The sequence below is a fragment of the Schistocerca gregaria genome, chromosome 7 (assembly GCF_023897955.1).
Source record: "Schistocerca gregaria isolate iqSchGreg1 chromosome 7, iqSchGreg1.2, whole genome shotgun sequence".
In the NCBI taxonomy this organism is placed as follows: Eukaryota; Metazoa; Arthropoda; class Insecta; order Orthoptera; family Acrididae; genus Schistocerca; species Schistocerca gregaria.
The window spans coordinates 503,802,414-503,821,410 of NC_064926.1; the positions used below are offsets into that span (position 1 = coordinate 503,802,414).

The 18,997-nt window shown below is 40.2% G+C and overlaps 1 protein-coding gene across 1 annotated transcript in view; it reads left to right on the plus strand.

Moving 5' to 3' along the window:
* Positions 1 to 348: 348 nt before the first annotated feature.
* The window catches only part of LOC126281902 (protein C19orf12 homolog), a 36,131-nt gene continuing 17,482 nt past the window's right edge, over positions 349 to 18,997 (plus strand). The window contains exon 1 of the mRNA XM_049981225.1: positions 349 to 885. Coding sequence (XP_049837182.1) covers positions 726 to 885 — 160 coding nt within the window. The 5' untranslated portion in view covers positions 349 to 725. The remainder of the gene's footprint in view (positions 886 to 18,997) is intronic.

Consider the following 18,997-nt stretch of genomic DNA (forward strand, 5'->3'; position numbering starts at 1 on the left):
CTAATTTGAATTCTTGCTTTTTTTGTTACAAATGTAGTTGTATATTTCTAGTATATTTGACTGCTGTGATTGAAACAACAATTTATGTGTTGCGTCAATTATGATAACATGTTTAATTAAACGTTAACTTATTTTATATGCATGTTGTTGCAAGCAATGCGTCATTTAATTAAGACAATATAGCAATTACGTATGAGACCATTTTTATTAATATTTTATTACCCCTCCTCACTGGCTTATTGCACCACACACAGCACGAAATTTTCAGTACACCCCTAGCGAAACCAGTTTTAGCGACTATTGATATTGAATCTAACGACTCGGGTTTTTTTAGAGTTGGTGACACTGCCAACAGCATAATATGATCTCTGCGCCGGGTAATATTAGTCAGCACTCGCCACTCAGAGCAGGAAAAACAGGGAAATTTACACATTGGACTTCTGGAATGTGGAGTCATTGGGAAGCTATCACAAGATAAGGAAGATAACGTAGAGTACTAGTGGTGGTGATATTAGGTTCATACAAGTTGCCGTTACTTTAACTGTTCACGAAGTAGACCGATGCGCAGTAAATTTTGTAAGATTTGCAATGAATTTGTTTAAATTTTTAATGTGAAATCAAATGGGAATAATATCATCAGCTTTCGTCACAGAACAAAATTTACGTCAATAAGTGGTGCTAATTGACGTTCTCGTTCAAAGCTCAAGCTGTAATATTAAATAAAAATGCCTCTCAATACTGGAGAAATAATGAATGCCCTTGCTATCTTGTCAGAACATGAACACATGAATGTTGCAGTCAAGGAATCGGCTAAAGGAGGGATTATTACCGGTGTGTCCACCGTTTGTGGAGGCCTCCTGCTTGGACCTCTTGGCTTGGCACTTGGTGAGTAATGCACGTTTATTATTGTGGCTGTCTGGCGCAGTGTTTCACATACGCAGCTGATAATAGTGTGCGCATAAAACAAGTAGAAAACTGGCACACAAACTATGGCCAAAATATTTACATTTAGGTTACAGTGACGTTAATATTCAAATTATTTACATGTGACACTCGCACAGTTGCATTATGATTCATTGCACAGTTGATTACTATGTTGGATGTAGAAGAACTCTTAATTTAGGTTTAGGAGCATTTTGTGCAAATTGTATGTTTTATGGTTCAAGAATTATTTTACTGGGTACAAGTAATTGTATGTCATAAGTGATACACAGGTAAGGTGGTGGCAGTTATTTTTATATGGCTCGTTGCATACTAGGAAAAAAATTAACCTTTTGAGTTAGTTTTTGTTGTTGTTGTACAGTGTTGCTTCCCCCATCCCCATGTCCAACCATATACGTGTGATTACATAACATTCATGCTTACATTGGCTATGCATAGATTGCAAAAAAAAAAAAAAAAAAAAAAAAAAAAAAAGTTAAATTAAGAAAACAAAGGAATTGACAAAAGTGCATTTTGGGTAGCATTTCTAAAAATTTATTTTGTTTGGTTTTTATCACATGACGTACTAAGAGTTTTGAATCCCAAGTATATCTGCACATATACAAAGAGTACTAAACTACTATTAATAAGCATTTCAACACAGCTCTCCACAATTATACAACATAAATGGCAACAGCTAATCATGACTATCAAGATATTTTATGTAGTTTCTCACCACATGTCACTGTTGGGAAATCTCCAGATGGACGCTTGTGGGAACACTTAGGGCATGGCAACACACGATCATTTGTGGTCACAGTTACGGTTACCATCCACTTACGTGAAGCCCCCATGACTTACGTGACGACTTAGGCTTGCCAGCAACAGTTCTTATTCTGTTAAGGGATCTCCATAGACACCAGTCCTAGCTTTTACCAACCAGAAAGTATTAATGTAACTCCACCTTTGGTGCTTTGATGTCCAAATGAAATTCTTGCCTTATCTGATGGTACTTCCAAAGGCTTTGATGTTTGGAAGAAACTTGTTCTCAGTTTCAGTGTAAGCTGTAACTGATGACCAAACAGTGGGTGTTTCAGTGTTTTCAACCTTCAGTTCTTGATCAGCAGTGACTTCCCAGAGAATACTTGGAGTTGCGATGCTGACAAGGCTGAGTATTCTTATTAGGTGGTGTTCGTCATTCTGTAGCTGTGGACATTCATTAGCAATAAAGCATGAGGGTAAATAAACAACTGAAACAATTCTAAATCCTTGTGTGTTTGTATTTTTAATAAATGTTCTTCATGATGACTCAGTGCTTCTGCTGTTCGGTAAATTGTTGATATTCAGCCAGAACTATTTACATTTGTACTAACTGCAAATAGATATAGCATGATCCAGATCATCTTAAATGTCTGAGCATTGCAACTTCTGTGTTGCAGATAATATCAGACTTTTGAGATGAAAATGTAAAACAAAATTGACTTGCTTTCCTTTTTTGCATCATTAATTCTTCTGTCACTCCCTAGTGTAGAAGAAAGGACTGCTGCATAGGAACGTGTAATAAGGATACTATGTGGTGCCCAGTCTTGAAACTTCTATAAACAGCTGTTTAAACACGAGCATACTGACTGGACTCAGTGCATTTACTTCCTTGTGTGTGTGTGTGTGTGTGTGTGTGTGTGTGTGTGTGTGTGTGTGTGTGTGAGAGAGAGAGAGAGAGGAGAGAGAGAGAGAATAAACAAAACCGCTGTTTAAAATATCATAATTTTAAAACAGAATTGACTCGTAAATATTAAACTGGGTCCGACATATTATTTTTAGTGAATGAAGTATTATCTAGATTTCTTAGTTCCATAGACTCTGACCTTGTTTCCCTATGCCGTGGTGACTCTTTTTACAGGTGGCTAACTTTCATCACAAACAATCTATTCCTAATTAATTAATTAATTGAAGTAAATGTAGAATATGCCCGAAAAACTGTTGACATTCTAGTACACAGTCTTAGTATATTTAAAACATGGCAAGTTTTGGAAACTGGTTTCACAAGCTTGAAAATGAGTATCCCATCAACCAACAATAGTAATGTGTTGTCAAGAATAGAAACAATAAAGGTAGTTTGACAGCTCTGCCATACAGCAAATTATCAGCAGACTTTTTGGATGACTGACATCTTTGTGGCCTAGTTTGTTAATGCAAATGTTAGTCAGTTATGTTAAATGCTTTTGGCAGATCTGGGACAGAGGTAGATCTTGGTTTATAGTTTCACTGTGGTTCATATACATTTATGTTGAGTAAGACAAGGATTTGCTGTAAGTTTACTTTTAAAAAAGAAACACAGCTTTGAAGCTTAACTCTTTAAACTACTTTTGGAAAAAAAAAGATATGATTGTGTACTGGATGATAGTGGTTTTTGGTCAGAGGATTTCCTTTAGGCCTAGTTGTTTTTTAAGGGTACTTTGGAAAGTTCCAATTGAGGATCTAATGTTAACATTGTACAGTGGTAGTTTTATGATGCAGCCTGAGGCTTAATTATAAACAATTGATCAGGAATACAGTCCACTCTTTACTAATATTCATTTTTACTGTTTTGTTAACATACTGGTTCAATTTCAACTACGTGAGACATATTTTATTTATTTATTTTTTAATGCAATTACTGCCATAAGAGCTTTCATCTTACTTACAATGGCTCAGTTAGTTAGTTAGTTAGTTATATTACTTGTTCCATGGATCATGAACACGATTCTTTCGTAATGATGTGGAACGTGTCAAATCATTGATTTCTTATTTTTTATTTTATTAAGTAGACTCAGCTATGATCAATCAAGGTTCAACACACGAAGAGCACAAATGAAAAGCTTCGGAAAAGTGTGTTGCAATACTTTTACTTCAGGTCAATGGAAGTGTCAGGTTCCACATGTCTGCTTTGACCCACGACATAATGATGTTGTGGTGTGTGATGTAATTATGGCGTGGAGTTTAGTTTGAGTTGGTTGTGTCTGAAGATGGGAGAGGACATGTTGTCCCTGGTTAAATTCTTCCCAGTATTTGGGCTAATTGCGGAAATTGTGAAGTGCAGTATCTTTCGCGAGAATATGAGGTTGGCGAAAGTTCTAGCGTGTCGGACCAGGTATGGGTACAAGTGGTGGTGTTGAGAGGACAATGTTTGGCGCTCCATTAAACATGGTACCTGGCTTGAGAAATCTAGGCTGGCCACCAGAAAGATTTTGATGACTTACTGTTTCTGTTTTAGGTCCTCAGTTTTTGTGTGCATGAGACTGGAATGAGTGAGAGAATGGTGTTAGACTGATTTCCTTTTTGTAGGGAAGTGTGTTCTGAGTATGTGAAGTGTAGAGGTAAGTTCAGTGGGCTGGGAGTGGTTTTTGAGATAGACGAGTTGCAATTTGGGAGGAGGTGCTATGGGGGGGGGGGGGGGGGGGTAAGTCTCCAGTAGGTTTGTTGATGTGGGTGGCTATTATTTCAGGGGGACAGGTATGCTGACTGTTGTCAGGGTGTTTTTTTTTTTTTTGGGGCGGGGGGTCATGCTAAGAGGGAATTGGTGTGGTTAATTGACGAGTGTATTGGGGAGTGGAGTACTGTAGTTCCAGATTATTTTTCTTCGTACAGTGGTTTGGGAAAAAGGGATTTTGATCATTTAGTTGTGAACCATTGTTTAATGTTTAAAAATTACGAACTTTAGGGATGTAAAATACAACAGAGGGGTTTTGGGGGGCAGTTAAATCAATCACCGGGAGGGGAAAGAGGCACTCTTCTAATCTGCAATCTCAGTTAGAAGAGTATTGCTGGCAGAAGAACATGCCTACGGATTATTGTATTTTTTGATTTATGTCTGAGGGCTGTGGGTAAGATGTACAGGCAGAGGGTTAGTTGAGGGGGTTTGATATTTATTTATGTATGTATGTATGTGTATGGGGGGGGGGGGGGGGGAGGATGTAATTTTTGTGGATTTAGGTTGGTTGGTGGGTGGGGTGATTGTTTTATGATTATGTTGTAGAGGACCTTTTTTGTAGCAGTTGTTGTTAATTTATAAGATGTGATTGAGTTTCGTTTATCTGTAAGTTTGTTTCCCCCTTGAGTTGTGATGTTTTGTGTATATATGGTGTATTGATTGATTTTTTTTTCTGTAGAGAGGTTTGATTTTTAGGTTTTTGAAGTGTTGTTTGTTTGGTTTTATTTACAATAGTTGTAGGTGTTGGTTTTTTGGTATAATTAGCTGTGGTTGACCTATATATGTCAAAGGCAATGTCAGATTCCCATTGATGTCGGATACCAATTTTTGTAGTTGTAAGTGTTTGTATTTTGGTATCATTGGCTGAGGTACCTTGTATAGGTCAAGGAAAGTGTTTGATTCCAATTTTTGTAATTGTAGGTGTTGGTTTTGTGGTATCAACATTTGCGGTTGAGCTATATAGGTCAAGGAAAGTATCAGATTCCTGTGGATTTTGTTGGTCTAGGGGAATGTGTTTTTTTCGTAATTTTGTTTATTTTTTATTTTTATGTTTAGCTCGTTCTTATCGTAAAATCTCTCCTATTTCCTGCAGTTGTCCCATTACTTTCATTATATCTTTGGAAGGAAATGTTCTTATTTATATGTATTTTCGTGTTTGTTGCCATGTGTATGTATTGATGTCATAGGCGTCGTATTGAAGATACTGAGAATAGCCTTCCCCACCATATTGATGACGTCATGGGTCAAAGCAGACGGGTGGAATTGGGCGCTTCTGTAATCCCTTTCCTTCTTATCAGAGGATCGGAAACAAAACAAAACATGAGTGGTAATTCACTCTGGTCTTCCAGAACTTCCTGCACTGTGCTCACAATCTGTACTCTGTAGTTATTTTTTCCAGATTTTTCCCAATAATTTGTCAGAGTACACATGAATCTGTCTTTAAATCACTTATACTGAGGCACGGCACATTATTTTCACTCGGACGGGGGTGACACCTCCTCCCCCACAGGCTCTTCAGTGTAAACATCTCTCCTAGGTCTCAAGAGAGTGTTGTCAGTGTTTTTTAGTTGTATACAAGTACATTTTAAGTCATGAACACTACAGAGCCTGGGACCTTCTGGACTAAGTGAAATAGTAAATTATCTTAATGAATGTTGTCTTCCAGATACCTGGGATATGTAAGAAAAGATTCTGCGAACCCATCCATTAATGTTGCCATATTAAGTCCAATCGTGTAAGAGGAACTGTGTAAAACATCAGGAACGCAACATGATATTTTGCTGCAGGGATGGCCTTAGTGGCCATTTTCTACCCAAAGCTTCTGAATGTGCCCACCGCTGTATATCTTTTGAGAGTGCTTTATACCACTATGGTAATTTTCAAAGGTTGTCGCTGACATTGGTCTTGTTATAGTTGAATGCATTACATGAAGGGACACTACAAGGTTATCTTTCAGATTTATTCATATTGCGGTATTTGTATTGTGATATACTGTGATCAGTCACAACCTATTGGATATTTCAGTCTGTACAAAAGAAAAAAAGAAAAAAACCAAAAACATTGTGGTTAATGAGGAGTACTGAGATAACCAAAAAGAAATAAGACTATGTTCATAATAATAGATATAAACATTTTTATTATGTTATCACACCACACGGAATAGTGATAGATGTGTTCAATGACAGGCGTTCCACTTTAAGTACATTAAAGTTTGTGCCGACATGAAGAAATCAAACACCCATCTTCATAATAGCTGGAAATTACCCAATAGAGAGCCATGTAGTGATATATCTCACTCCATAGTATCAATCTCATCCCATCCCATGGTATTCATCAATATTCTACAAGAATGTAGAATGGAAGGCCAATTCTTAGTGTCAGGACACAAAATGCCAAGTACTGCTAACACGCACATCTTTAAAAGTAGGAGAAAAACTGTTTTGGAACTATTAGTGTCTTCTTTAGTGAGGAGAGTAGGATGGTTTGGAGAAGAATGGATAGGAGAAGCATGCCATTTAGGCTTGAGGGTGAAGGGGAACCCTCTTGCTGCAAGGATAATTGGAGATTTGTCTCCCCATGTTATCACAAGAGATGGGTTTGCATAACCTTTAGGTCTGAGTGACAAGTCTCTCCTCCATGAGGAAGGCACTAACTGTTCTGAAAGCTTAGATATATTCTATCATTCTAAAGATGTCTCTTTGTAAATAGCCTACTTGGAATTTCATCTCCAGCAGGTAAGCACCAAGTCATGATTCTGCCTTCTAGTAAGTGTTACCTTAAATAAATTTTCATTTGATATATATATATATATATATATATATATATATATATATATATATATATATATATATATATATATATAAAACAGAAAGAAACTTCCACATGGGAAAAATATATTAAAAACAAAGATTCCAAGACTTACCAAGCGGGAAAGCGCCGGCAGGCAGGCACATGAACAAAACACACAAACACACACACAGAATTACGAGCTTTCGCAACTGGCAGTTGCTTCGTCAGGAAAGAGGGAAGGAGAGGGAAAAATGAAAGGATGTGGGTTTTAAGGGAGAGGGTAAGGAGTCATTCCAATCCCGGGAGCGGAAAGACTTCCCTTAGGGGAAAAAAAGGACAGGTGTACACTCGCGCGCGCACACACACACACACACACACACACACACACACACACACACACACACACACACACACATATATCCATCCGCACATACACAGACACAAGCAGACATATTTCTGTCTGCTTGTGTCTGTGTATGTGCGGATGGATGTGTGTGTGTGTGTGTGTGTGTGTGTGTGTGTGTGTGTGTGTGTGTGTGTGTGTGTGTGTGTGCGAGTGTACACCTGTCCTTTTTTTCCCCTAAGGGAAGTCTTTCCGCTCCCGGGATTGGAATGACTCCTTACCCTCTCCCTTAAAACCCACATCCTTTCATTTTTCCCCTCTCCTTCCCTCTTTCCTGACGAAGCAACTGCCAGTTGCGAAAGCTCGTAATTCTGTGTGTGTGTGTTTGTGTGTTTTGTTCATGTGCCTGTCTGCCGGCGCTTTCCCGCTTGGTAAGTCTTGGAATCTTTGTTTTTAATATATATATATATAACAGGGTTCATAAATTCTGGTGTGGTTTAATTGTGTTTAATGAGAATGCAATTTTTCCCTTTCTATTGTATTGTAGAGTGCTATGTATTACATACATTTTTAATAATCTTCATTGTCTGCTTTTACCTTGGGAATGTAATATCAAAATAAAACTGTGGAAAGTCCAGGTTGGAATACCCCCAATATAGTGTTGTGGTCTTCAGTCTGAAGACTGGTCTGATGCAGCTATCCATGCTACTGTCCTGGCAAGCCGCCTCATCATCACTTAAGTAACTATTGCAACTCACATCCTTCTGAATCTGCTTACTGTATTCATCTCTTGGGCCCTCTCAAAGATTTTTACCCTTACGCACTTCTCTCTAGTACTACATCGGTGGCTCTTTGATGTCTCAGAATGTGTCCTATCAACCAATCACTACTTTTGGTCAAGTTATGCCACAAATTTCTTGCCTCCTCAATTCTGTTCAGTAACTCCTAATTAGATACATGATCCACCCATATAATCTTCAGTATTCTTCTGTAGCACCACATTTCAAAAGACTATTTTCTTCTTGTCTAAACTGTTTGTTGTCCCTGTTTCGTTTCCGTACTTGAATACACTCCATACAAATAGTTTCAGAAAAGGCTTCTTGGCACTTAAACCTATCTTTGATGTTAACAAATTTTTCTTCTTCAGAAATGCTTTCCTTGCCATTGCTTGTCTACATTTTCTGTACTTAAGCCTTCATCAGTTACTTTCCCACCCAAGTAGCAAAACTCAGCTACTATTTTAAGTTCCCAGTTTGTAATCTACTTCTCTCAGCATCACTGGATTTAATTATACTACATTCCATCACTCTTGTTTTGCTTTTGTTGATGTTAGTTTTACATCCTTCTTTAAAGACATTGTCAATTCCATTCAGCTGATCTCCCCAGTCCTTTGCTGACTCTAACAGAACTGCAATGTCATTGGCAAACCTCAAAGTTGTTCTCTCTCTCTCTCTCTCTCTCTCTCTCTCTCTCTCTCTCTCTCTCTCTCTCTCACTTAGTATACAGATTGGGTGCCACAAGCATGTCTCACTGTCTTCTCAACTGCTCCTTCCCTTTTGTGCCCATCAACACTTACAGCTGCTGTTTGGTTTCTGTAAAAGATGTAAATAGCCTGTTTCTCCCTGTATTTTACCCCTGCCACCTTTAGAATTTAAAGGAGAGTATTCCAACCAACATCATCAAAAGCATTTATGTAGGTCTACAAATGCTATAAACATAGGTTGGCTTTTCCTTAACCTATCTTCATTGAGGGGTTGTAGGGTGAGAATCGTCTCGCGTGTTCCTACATTTCTCCGGAGTCCAAACTGATATTTCCTGAGGTTGCCTTCTATCAGTTTTTCCATTCTTCTTCTGTAAAGAATTTATTACTTTGCAACCGTGAATTATAAACTGATAGTTCGACAAAGAGATAGAAGGGGTGACCAGTACTTACCTCATCTCAGTACAGCCGATAGATACACAAAAAACAGAACCGAAAATTTAGTTCCTAGCTTTCGGAATAAATGTTCCTTGATCAGGGAGGAGAAAGGGGAAAGAAAGGGAAGAAGGGAAAGTGGATTTAGTTACTCACAACCCAGGTTGTGAAGCAACAGGGAAAGGAAAACAGGGAGGGTAGCAAGGATGGAGGCATGGTTGTCAGAGGGAAGCCAAAGATATTCTACTGTAAGTACTGTGCCAGCTTCAAACCAAAGAGGATGCATACAGAAGTAAAGAGGTGTATAGTACAAAGAAAACACAACTATGTAGGATGAAAAGATGCGTGGATGGCTAAAGAGGAATGGGAAAGAGGAGAAGACTGAAGAGTAAATGGGAGTGAGGTTGAAACTTCCTGGCAGATTAAAACTGTGTGCCCGACCGAGACTCGAACTTGGGACCTTTGCCTTTCGCGGGCAAGTGCTCTACCACCGAGCTACCGAAGCACGACTCACGCCCGGTACTCACAGCTTTACTTCTGCCAGTATCCGTCTCCTACCTTCCAAACTTTACAGAAGCTCTTCTGCGAAACATGCAGAAGTAGCACTCCTGAAAGAAAGGATCCTGTGGAGACATGGCTTAGCCACAGCCTGGGGGATGTTTCCAGAATGAGATTTTCACTCTGCAGTGAGAAAATCTCATTTTGGAAACATCCCCAAGGCTGTGGCTAAGCCATGTCTCCACAGTATCTTTCTTTCAGGAGTGCTACTTCTGCATGTTTCGCAGAAGAGCTTCTGTAAAGTTTGGAAGGTAGGAGACGGATACTGGCAGAAGTAAAGCTGTGAGTACCGGGCGTGAGTCGTGCTTCGGTAGCTCGGTGGTAGAGCACTTGCCCGCGAAAGGCAAAGGTCCCGAGTTCGAGTCTCGGTCGGGCACACAGTTTTAATCTGCCAGGAAGTTTCATATCAGCGCACACTCCGCTGCAGAGTGAAAATCTCATTCTGGGAGTGAGGTTGGTCAACATAGGTTCAGTCCAGGGGGATGTCGGGAAGAAAGGATGTGGTGGAGTGCAAGTTCCCATCTCCGCAGTTCAGAGGGACTGGTGTTGGGTGGGAGAAGCCAAATGGGACATACGGTGTAGCAGGTTCCTAGGTCCCTAGAATTATGCTGTAGGGCATGCTCCACTACTGGGTATTGGACATCTCGTAGGCGTACAGTTCGTCTGTGTCCGTTCGTGTGCTCAGCCAGTTTAGTTGTTGTCATACTGATGTAAAAGGCAGTGTAGTGCAGGCATGTCAGCTGATAAGTGACGTGTAGTTTCACACATGGCCCTACCTTGAATTGTGTATGCTATACCAGTAGCGGGGCTGGAGTAGATGGTTGGGGGGGGGGAGGATGCATGGGGCAGGTTTTGCAGCGGGGACGGTTACAGGGGTAGGAACCGCTGGGTGGAGAAGGTAGTCTGGGTATATTTTAGGGTTTAACGAGGATGTTACGGAGGTTAGGAGGGCGACGAAAGGCAACTCTGGGTGGTGTGGAGAGAATTTTGTCAAGGGATGATCTCATTTCAGGGGTTGACTTGAGAAAGTCATATCCCTGGCCGGAGTAATTTGTTGATGTATTAGAGGCCAGGATAATATTGGGTGACAAGGGGGATGCTTCTGTGTGGTCTGGGGGTAGGAACATTGTTGTTGGACGGGGAGTAATGTATTGCTCGGGAGATCTGTTTGTGGACAAGGTCTGCAGAATAGTTGCGTGAGAGGCAAGCACTGGTCAGGTTATTGGTATAATTGTTGAGGGATTCGTCACTGGAGCAGATACGTTTGCCACAAATACTTAGGGCTGTAGGGAAGGGAGCATTTGATGTGGAATCGATGGCAGCTATCAAAGTGAAGGTACTGTTTGTTTGTTTGTTTGTTTGTTTGTTTGTTTGTTTGTTTGTTTGTTTGTTTGTTTGTTTGTTTGTTTGTTTGTTTGTTTGTTTGTTTGTTTGTTTGTTTGTTTGTTTGTTTGTTTGTTTGTTTGTTTGTTTGTTTGTTTGTTTGTTTGTTTGTTTGTTTGTTTGTTTGTTTGTTTGTTTGTTATGGACAGAGGTGTGGATGTGAGCTTCAACAAGATGAAGGTCAACATCCAGGAAGGTGGCTTAGGTTTTGGAGAAGGACCAGGTGAAATGCAGATTCGAAAAGGAGCTAAGGTTATGGAGGAAATTAAGGAGTGTTTCTTCACCATAAGTTCAGACCACAAAGATGTCATCTATCTCAAGTCAACCCCTAAAATGAGATCATCTCTTGACAAAATTCTCCCCACACCACCCAGAGTTGCCTTTCGTCGCCCCCCTAACCTCCGTAACATCCTCGTTAAACCCTACAATATTCCCAGACTACCTTCTCTACCCAGCGGTCCCTACCTATGTAACCGACCCCGCTGCAAAACCTGCCCCATGTATTCCCCCACAACCACCTTCTCCAGCCCCGCTACTAGGAAAACATACACAATTCAAGGCAGGGCCACGTGTGAAACTACACGTCATTTATCAGCTGACATGCCTGCACTGCACAACCTTTTACATTGGTATGACAACAACTAAACTGGCTGACGCATGAATGGACACAGACGAACTGTCTGCCTAGGAGATCTCCAATACCCTGTAGCGGAGCATGCCCTCCAGCATAATTCTAGGGACCTAGGAACCTGCTACACTGTATGTGCCATTTGGTTTCTCCCACCCAACACCAGTCCCTCGGAACTGCGGAGATGGGAACTTGCACTCCAACACATCCTTTCATCCCGCCATCCCCCTGGACTGAACCTACATTGACCAACCTCACTCCCATTTACTCTTCAGTCTTCTCCTCTTTCCCTTTCCTCTTTAGTCATCCACACATCTTTCCATCCTACATAGTTGTGTTTATCTTTATACTATATACCTCTTTACTTCTGTATGCATCCTCTCTGGTTTGAATCTGGCACAGTACTTACAGTAGAATATCTTTGGCTTTCCTCTGACAACCATGCCTCCATCCTTGCTACCCTCCCTGTTTTCCTTTCCCTGTTGCTTCATAACCTGGGTTGTGAGTAACTAAATACTTTCCCTTCTTCCCTTTCTTTCCCCTCTCTCCTCTCTGATGAAGGAACATTTATTCCGAAAGCTAGGAACGTAAATTTTCGGTTCTGTTTTTGGGTATCTATGGGCTGTACTGAGATGAGGTAAGTACTGGCCAGCTTGTTTCACATCTTTATGAGATTTTCCATTGATCACTTAAACTGATAGTTTGGTAATTTTCACATCTGTCAACGACTGCTTTCTTTCGAATTGGGATTATAATATTCTTCTTGACGTCTGAAGGTATTTCACCTGTCTTGCAAATCTTATACACCCGATGAAGAGTTTTCACATCTGGCTCTCCCAGGGCTACCAGTAGTTGTAATGGAATGTTGTCTACTCCCAAAGCCTTCTTTTGACTTGTCTTTTAGTAATTCATAAATTCTTCATGCAGAATCATATCTCCATTCCCATCTTCAAATACGTCCTCCTTCATTTCCATAATATTGCCCTCAAAAACATCTTTCTTGTATGGCCCTTTGTGTACTCCTTCCCCTTTCTGCTTTTCTTTCTTTGTTCAAGACTTCTTTTCCATTTGAGCTGTTGATATTTGTACAGATGGTTCTCTTTTCTCCAGAGGTCACTTTAATTTTTCCATAGGCAGCATCTCTCTTTTTTCCTTATTCTGTGTGCTTCTGAATCCTTAAATTTGCCCTCCAGCCATTCCTGCTTAGACATTTTGCACTTCTTGTCAATCTCATTTCTTAGACTTTTGTATTCCTATTCAGCTGCTTCATTAACTGCATTTTTATATTTTCTAGTATCTCTTGTTACCCAAGGAATCTACTAGCTTGTTTTTTTAAAAAAAGCTACCCGTTCTTCTTCTACTGTATTCTTTTCCCCTATTCTTGTCAATTGTTCTTCCTTAATTCTCCCTCTGAAACTCTCTACCATCTCTCGTTCTTTGTTTAATGTGGTACCATCTCCTTAAATTCCTACCTTTTTGCAGGTTCTTTAGTTTTAATTTACAGTTCATAATCAATAAATGTGTTAAAATTTAAAATCTGGCTCTCAAATATGTCTTAGCGTTATATAATCAGTCTGAAGCTTTCTGGTGTCTCCAGGTCTCTTCCATATAAACAATGTTGTTTCATGTTTCTTAAACAAAAAAAATAGCAATGATTAAATTATGCTCTGTGCAAAATTCTACCAGGCACTTTCCCATTTCATTCCTTTTCCCAGTATATATTCACCTACTATTTTTCCTTCTCTTCGTTTTCATACTATCAAATTCCAGTGTCCTAAGACAGTTAAATTTTTTTCATTACCTATCGGAATAATTTCTTTTATTTTGTCATACATTTTTTCAGTCTCTTCGTTGCGGAGCTAGATGGCATAAAAACTTTTACTACTGTGGTGGGTGTGATCTTCGTGTCTGTCTTCGCTACAATAGTGCAATCACTATGCTGTTCATAGTAGCTTATCCACTTTCCAATTTTATAATGTTATATTCACCTGACCAGAAGTTCTGTTCCTCTTGCCACCAAATTTCACAAACTTCCATTATCTCTAACTTTAACCTGTCCATTTCTCTTTTAAAATTTTCTAACCTACATCTTCGAGTAAGGCATTGGACATTTCATGCCCCAATCCATAGAATGCCAGTTTTGTTTCTCCTGATAACATCCTCCTGAGTAATCCGGCCTAGAGATCCGAATGGGGGAATATTTTACCTCTGGAATATTGTACACAAGAGGATACCATCATCATTTAACAATAGAGTAGAGCTGCATGGGCTTTGGAAAAATGACAGCTGTAGTTCCCCCCCTTGCTTTCAGTCGTTATCATTACCAACCCAGCAAGGCCACTTTGGTTGATGTTACAAAGCCAAATCAGTCAATCATCCAGACTGCTGCACCTGCAACTACTGTAAAGGCTGTTGCCGCTCTTCAAGAACCACACATTTGTCTGGCCTCTCAACAGATACCCATCCATTGTCGTTACACCCAAGGCACAGCTATCTGTATCACTGAGGCATGCGAGCCCCCAATGGCAAAGTCCGTGGATCATGGGGAGGAGGGGACCAGTATACCAACAATACTATGAAATGGATAATGTCTACTCAGCATACAGATGACAGGTTAAGTTGCAGATGGGCACAACAAAATGACTGTTGCACATTCATGCACACATGACCATTATATCTGGCTGCTCTGCCCAGAATGCAACTGTGTCGAACAGAAGCAGCAGTGTGGATTTGGAGTGGTGAAGGGGGAGAAGTAGCAGGATACAGGTGGGGAGAGAGAGGAGTGGATGCTGCCTGGCAGTGTGTGTAGGGACTGATAGTGGCAGGACAAGGCTGCCAGGCATGGTGTTGAGTGACTGGGGGGAGGGGGGGGGGGGGGGAAGGACAGGGATATGGGGAGTGGGAAAGAAGGAGAAAAGACCTCCACACAGCTTCCTGGCACTTCGTCTGGCAACCTTGTGTCGCCATCAGTCCCTGTATGCTTCACCATTCAGTGCCCACTTCTCTCCTACCACTTGTACCCTCCTATCCCTCCCCCTTTCCCACCCTACATCATATTGCTTCTTCTATTAGATGCAGTTTCATTCTGCTCAGAGAGATTAGAGCTAGGGGTGGCCTTCTGGGAAAGGCCTTGTCTGAAAGCTTAATTATTTCACTTCTGTTTTGCCTGTCTGCAAGTCATGTCATCTTTATGGTGAGTAGCAAGCTATTCTTTAATATAACTGCGAATATCAATATAATGTAGATGCACAGCTGGCTAACATGATATTTACTGCACTTTCACTGAAGACTTAACTTGTTTCCCATGACAGCATAAGATAGCATGATTTAATCACTACAATCTGTCTGGTCAATGTTTTCACCATGGTCCCAATTTTCTCTTATTCTTGAGCTATGTTGACAGTGTCTGACCCTTTTTGTCTCTGTAGCCAATATTTATTTCATCAGTATTATAGCTAAGGTCATATACTCTTACAAAGAAATTTTCAGCAGCTCATTTTGCTTTCAGCAGACCTTCCAGCTGAAGAGCTGACTTTTGGTGTAAATCCAAATGTATTGACAATATTCAACAAATATATTTTACATCAAATTTAATATTATTAAATGTAGCCAACCCCTAGCTGTTGTCCAAATTTGGTGACGGGGGCAGGTGAGAATACTTTCCAAGCAACTGATAAGATAAATGCTCCAGTAGTTGTTTAGGTCTGTCATACCAGTATAATCTTTTTGTGTAGTGAGCAAATTAAAGGAATTTTCTAGTCTGCCAGTATAACTACAGTTAGTCATGAGCATCTCAGCAGCTACACGGGCGTTCAAAATATTAAACAACAACATACCAGTAAATACAGGGTGTTTATAAATGAATATCAGGGTTTTAACACTTTGTAATATTTATTACATTAAACTTACAATTAGTTATAAATGAGATGTCAAATGAAAGAGCAACTCTAAACAATTGTTTGGCATCAGCGTGCATGCGCAGCACGCAATGTTTCTGCTGCAGTCCACTAGACAGCGGTAGTAGCAAAGATGGTAACTAGTGAACAGAAAGTGTTTTGTGTTTTGCAGTTTGCAAAGACCGAATCTGTAGGTACTTTGCAGTGTGCATTCTGGCTGAAGTTCGATTTTAATTTTCCAAGTGGTAATATTCATAGATGGTATCATCAATTTGAAGATACCGGCTGCCTTTGTAAAGGGAAGAGCACAGGACGACCAAGAGTTAGTGAGAGACTGTTGAGCGAGTGAGAGGGTGGTTCACTTGTAGCCCAAAGAAATCAGTCCGGAAGGCTAGTCGTGAATTAAGTTCCTGTGTCGACTGTTTGGAAAGTTTTAAGAAGACGCATACGACTATGGCCTTACCATTTACAGTTGTTACAGGCTCTAAAGCTGGCAGACCATGGATTACAGGCCAACTTCATCATGATGATGAAGATTTTCTAGATCATGTTGTCTTAAGTCATGAATCGACTTTCACCTTAGTGAACATGTTAAAACTCGCAATGGGTGCATCAGGGGTTCAGAAAATCTTCACAAGGTGGTACAAATGCAATGAGATTCCCCTAAAGTGACTGTTTTTTGTGCCATATCCTGGCGGAAAATTTATGGGAGTCTCTTTTTTGGTGAACCTACTGCAACTGGCACTTCTTACATTGAAAGAAGATGAGCCAGAGAACTTAATTTTCCAGCAAGATGGTGCGCCACCTCACTAATATAGCGAAGTATGCGATTGGTTGAACTTCACTGTACCAAAGCGCTGGATAGGACGCAAGGGGCCCAATGACAGGGCTTGCTTTGCATGGTCTCCACGTTCACCCAACCTAATGCCCTGCGTTTTTTTTTTTTTTTTTTTGTTTTTTTGTTTTGTTTTCTTTTTTTTTTTTGTGGGGTGGAAGGGGGGGGGGGTGGCTTCATTAAGGATCATGTGTACATGCTTCCATTACCAGCAGACCTCCCTGAATTAGGAAAGCGGATTGAAGCAGCTGTTGCTACAATCACTGAAGACACGCTTATCAACATTTGGGAAGAACTTGGCTATAGACTTGATGTGTGTGCCATGTGACAAATGGTGCTCACATTGAACATTTATAAGATTCTTGATAAAACTCTTTTGAGTTGCTCTTTCATTCGACATATCATTTGTAACTGTAAGTTTAATATAATAAATATTATAAAGCATTAAAACCCCGATAATCATTTATAAATACCCTGTATAAATATTTAAAATGATATAAAAGTATGTGTTCTCAGGTCAGTAATAACAGAATTTAGTCTCAGAGTTCTTGATAGACTATTTACAGTTTTATTTTCTGCTATGTGCACTGCTTACTGTTAACATAAAACATAGATGGCCATAAGTTAATTTCCAACTTCAAACACAGGGTTTTGTGTGCATTTCAATGTTCTTACTTTGCTCAATGTTCATTTTATTTGCTTTTAGAAAGAAACTAATTTTCTCATGTTGGAACCCTTTTCATTCATTATTCCCATAGGGAAGTTTTCATTTGACTGTGCAATTAAATTTATTTGTGTAAGGCTATTGGTCTACACTTGAGCAACTTAGTTGAAACACGAAAAATATTGTGTAGGATGCACCACAAGAACACAGCATACATCCCCACCCCCCACCCCTAAATGTGTCTCCAAACTCTATGAAGGCATAATTGCTCTTCAGACAAGAAATAAATCAGATAAGATATACTTTTTGTTATCTAGCTCTAATGTGATGAGATTCTCAAAGATTTGATCATTTCTTAAGACAAGAATATCGGGACACTGTTTGGAGTAGAAACTGGCACCCAGAGCATTACCAGATGTGTCCCTCCATGTTCACATCAGGCAGATTTAGTGACAGACATAAACATGAGCTCGCTATCACAGTCCTCAAAATACTGTAGGAAGGTTGTGGCCTTTCGACATGAACAGTGATCCTTCTGACGGATGTTGTCATTGAAGACAGGAAGGACATGTAGCATGAGGTTCACAATACTGATCACGTAGTCCACAGCTGCCTTGGTGCCTTTCATGACTATCACAGGTCTCGCAGAAGCCTAGGTGAATGTGCCCCATCTCTTAATTCTGCCCCCACTGCTCTGTGTCCAGAGCATGGAGCTTGTATGGAGCAGCCGTTCACCTGTGTGACATATCCGGACTGGCATAAAAGGAAGTGGAATTTGTCTTACATTTATTCATTGATTTGTAGTGGACTCTTTGATATTGTGCCCAGTGCAATTGTAATTGGTGCTTTTGTTAGCTCTACAAGACAACACATGGGGGTTGTCTGCTGTGGAGCCCCAAGTCCAACAGTGTGTGCGAAATTGTGTGCTATTAAATGTTTGTGCTTCACATGAGAACTTGTGTTCTAAGACATGTCACAGATATTTGTCTACCCTGTGTTAGAGTGGGAAAGCAGCCTACCTTTGCATTCCTTGCAGTTGCATGAACATTCTAAACCTTGTTGCCTACTGGTACTTACCGTAGATACTCGTGGTAGTGGCAAGCAACCAATCAACCAGCTTCACTGTTTCCAAGATGCTCCTTCCCACGCCAAAGCCATAACGACCTGCCAGTTTGTTAAGTCAGTTATATCAATGGATTTTCTTCATTTTGATCTTGTATAATGGCTAGAATGATTACAAATTAATTTCTGTTCTGCTTACATACTACTCTTACTTTGACGCTTGGCCACACCAGCACCAGGTGCCATTCAACCTCACAGTGGGCAGTGGTCATAGTGTTTAGGTTTGTAGGTAGAATAGGATGTGCTGAGTGAGGGAACTGGGCAAGTATTTCATGAGAGTCTTCCACAGGGACATGACCCCAGTGGTAAGAGGTAGTCCTGTGTAGTCCTAGTGTAGTCCTGTGACAGGCTTATCCTATAATTACCAAAGGCATGGCCATCAATGAAGGCAGCCATGTCACACACCAGCTCTGCTGCAGTTCGTGTGTGGTATTTTATGTGGACATGATCACCAACTAGCTCTCTGAAAGAAT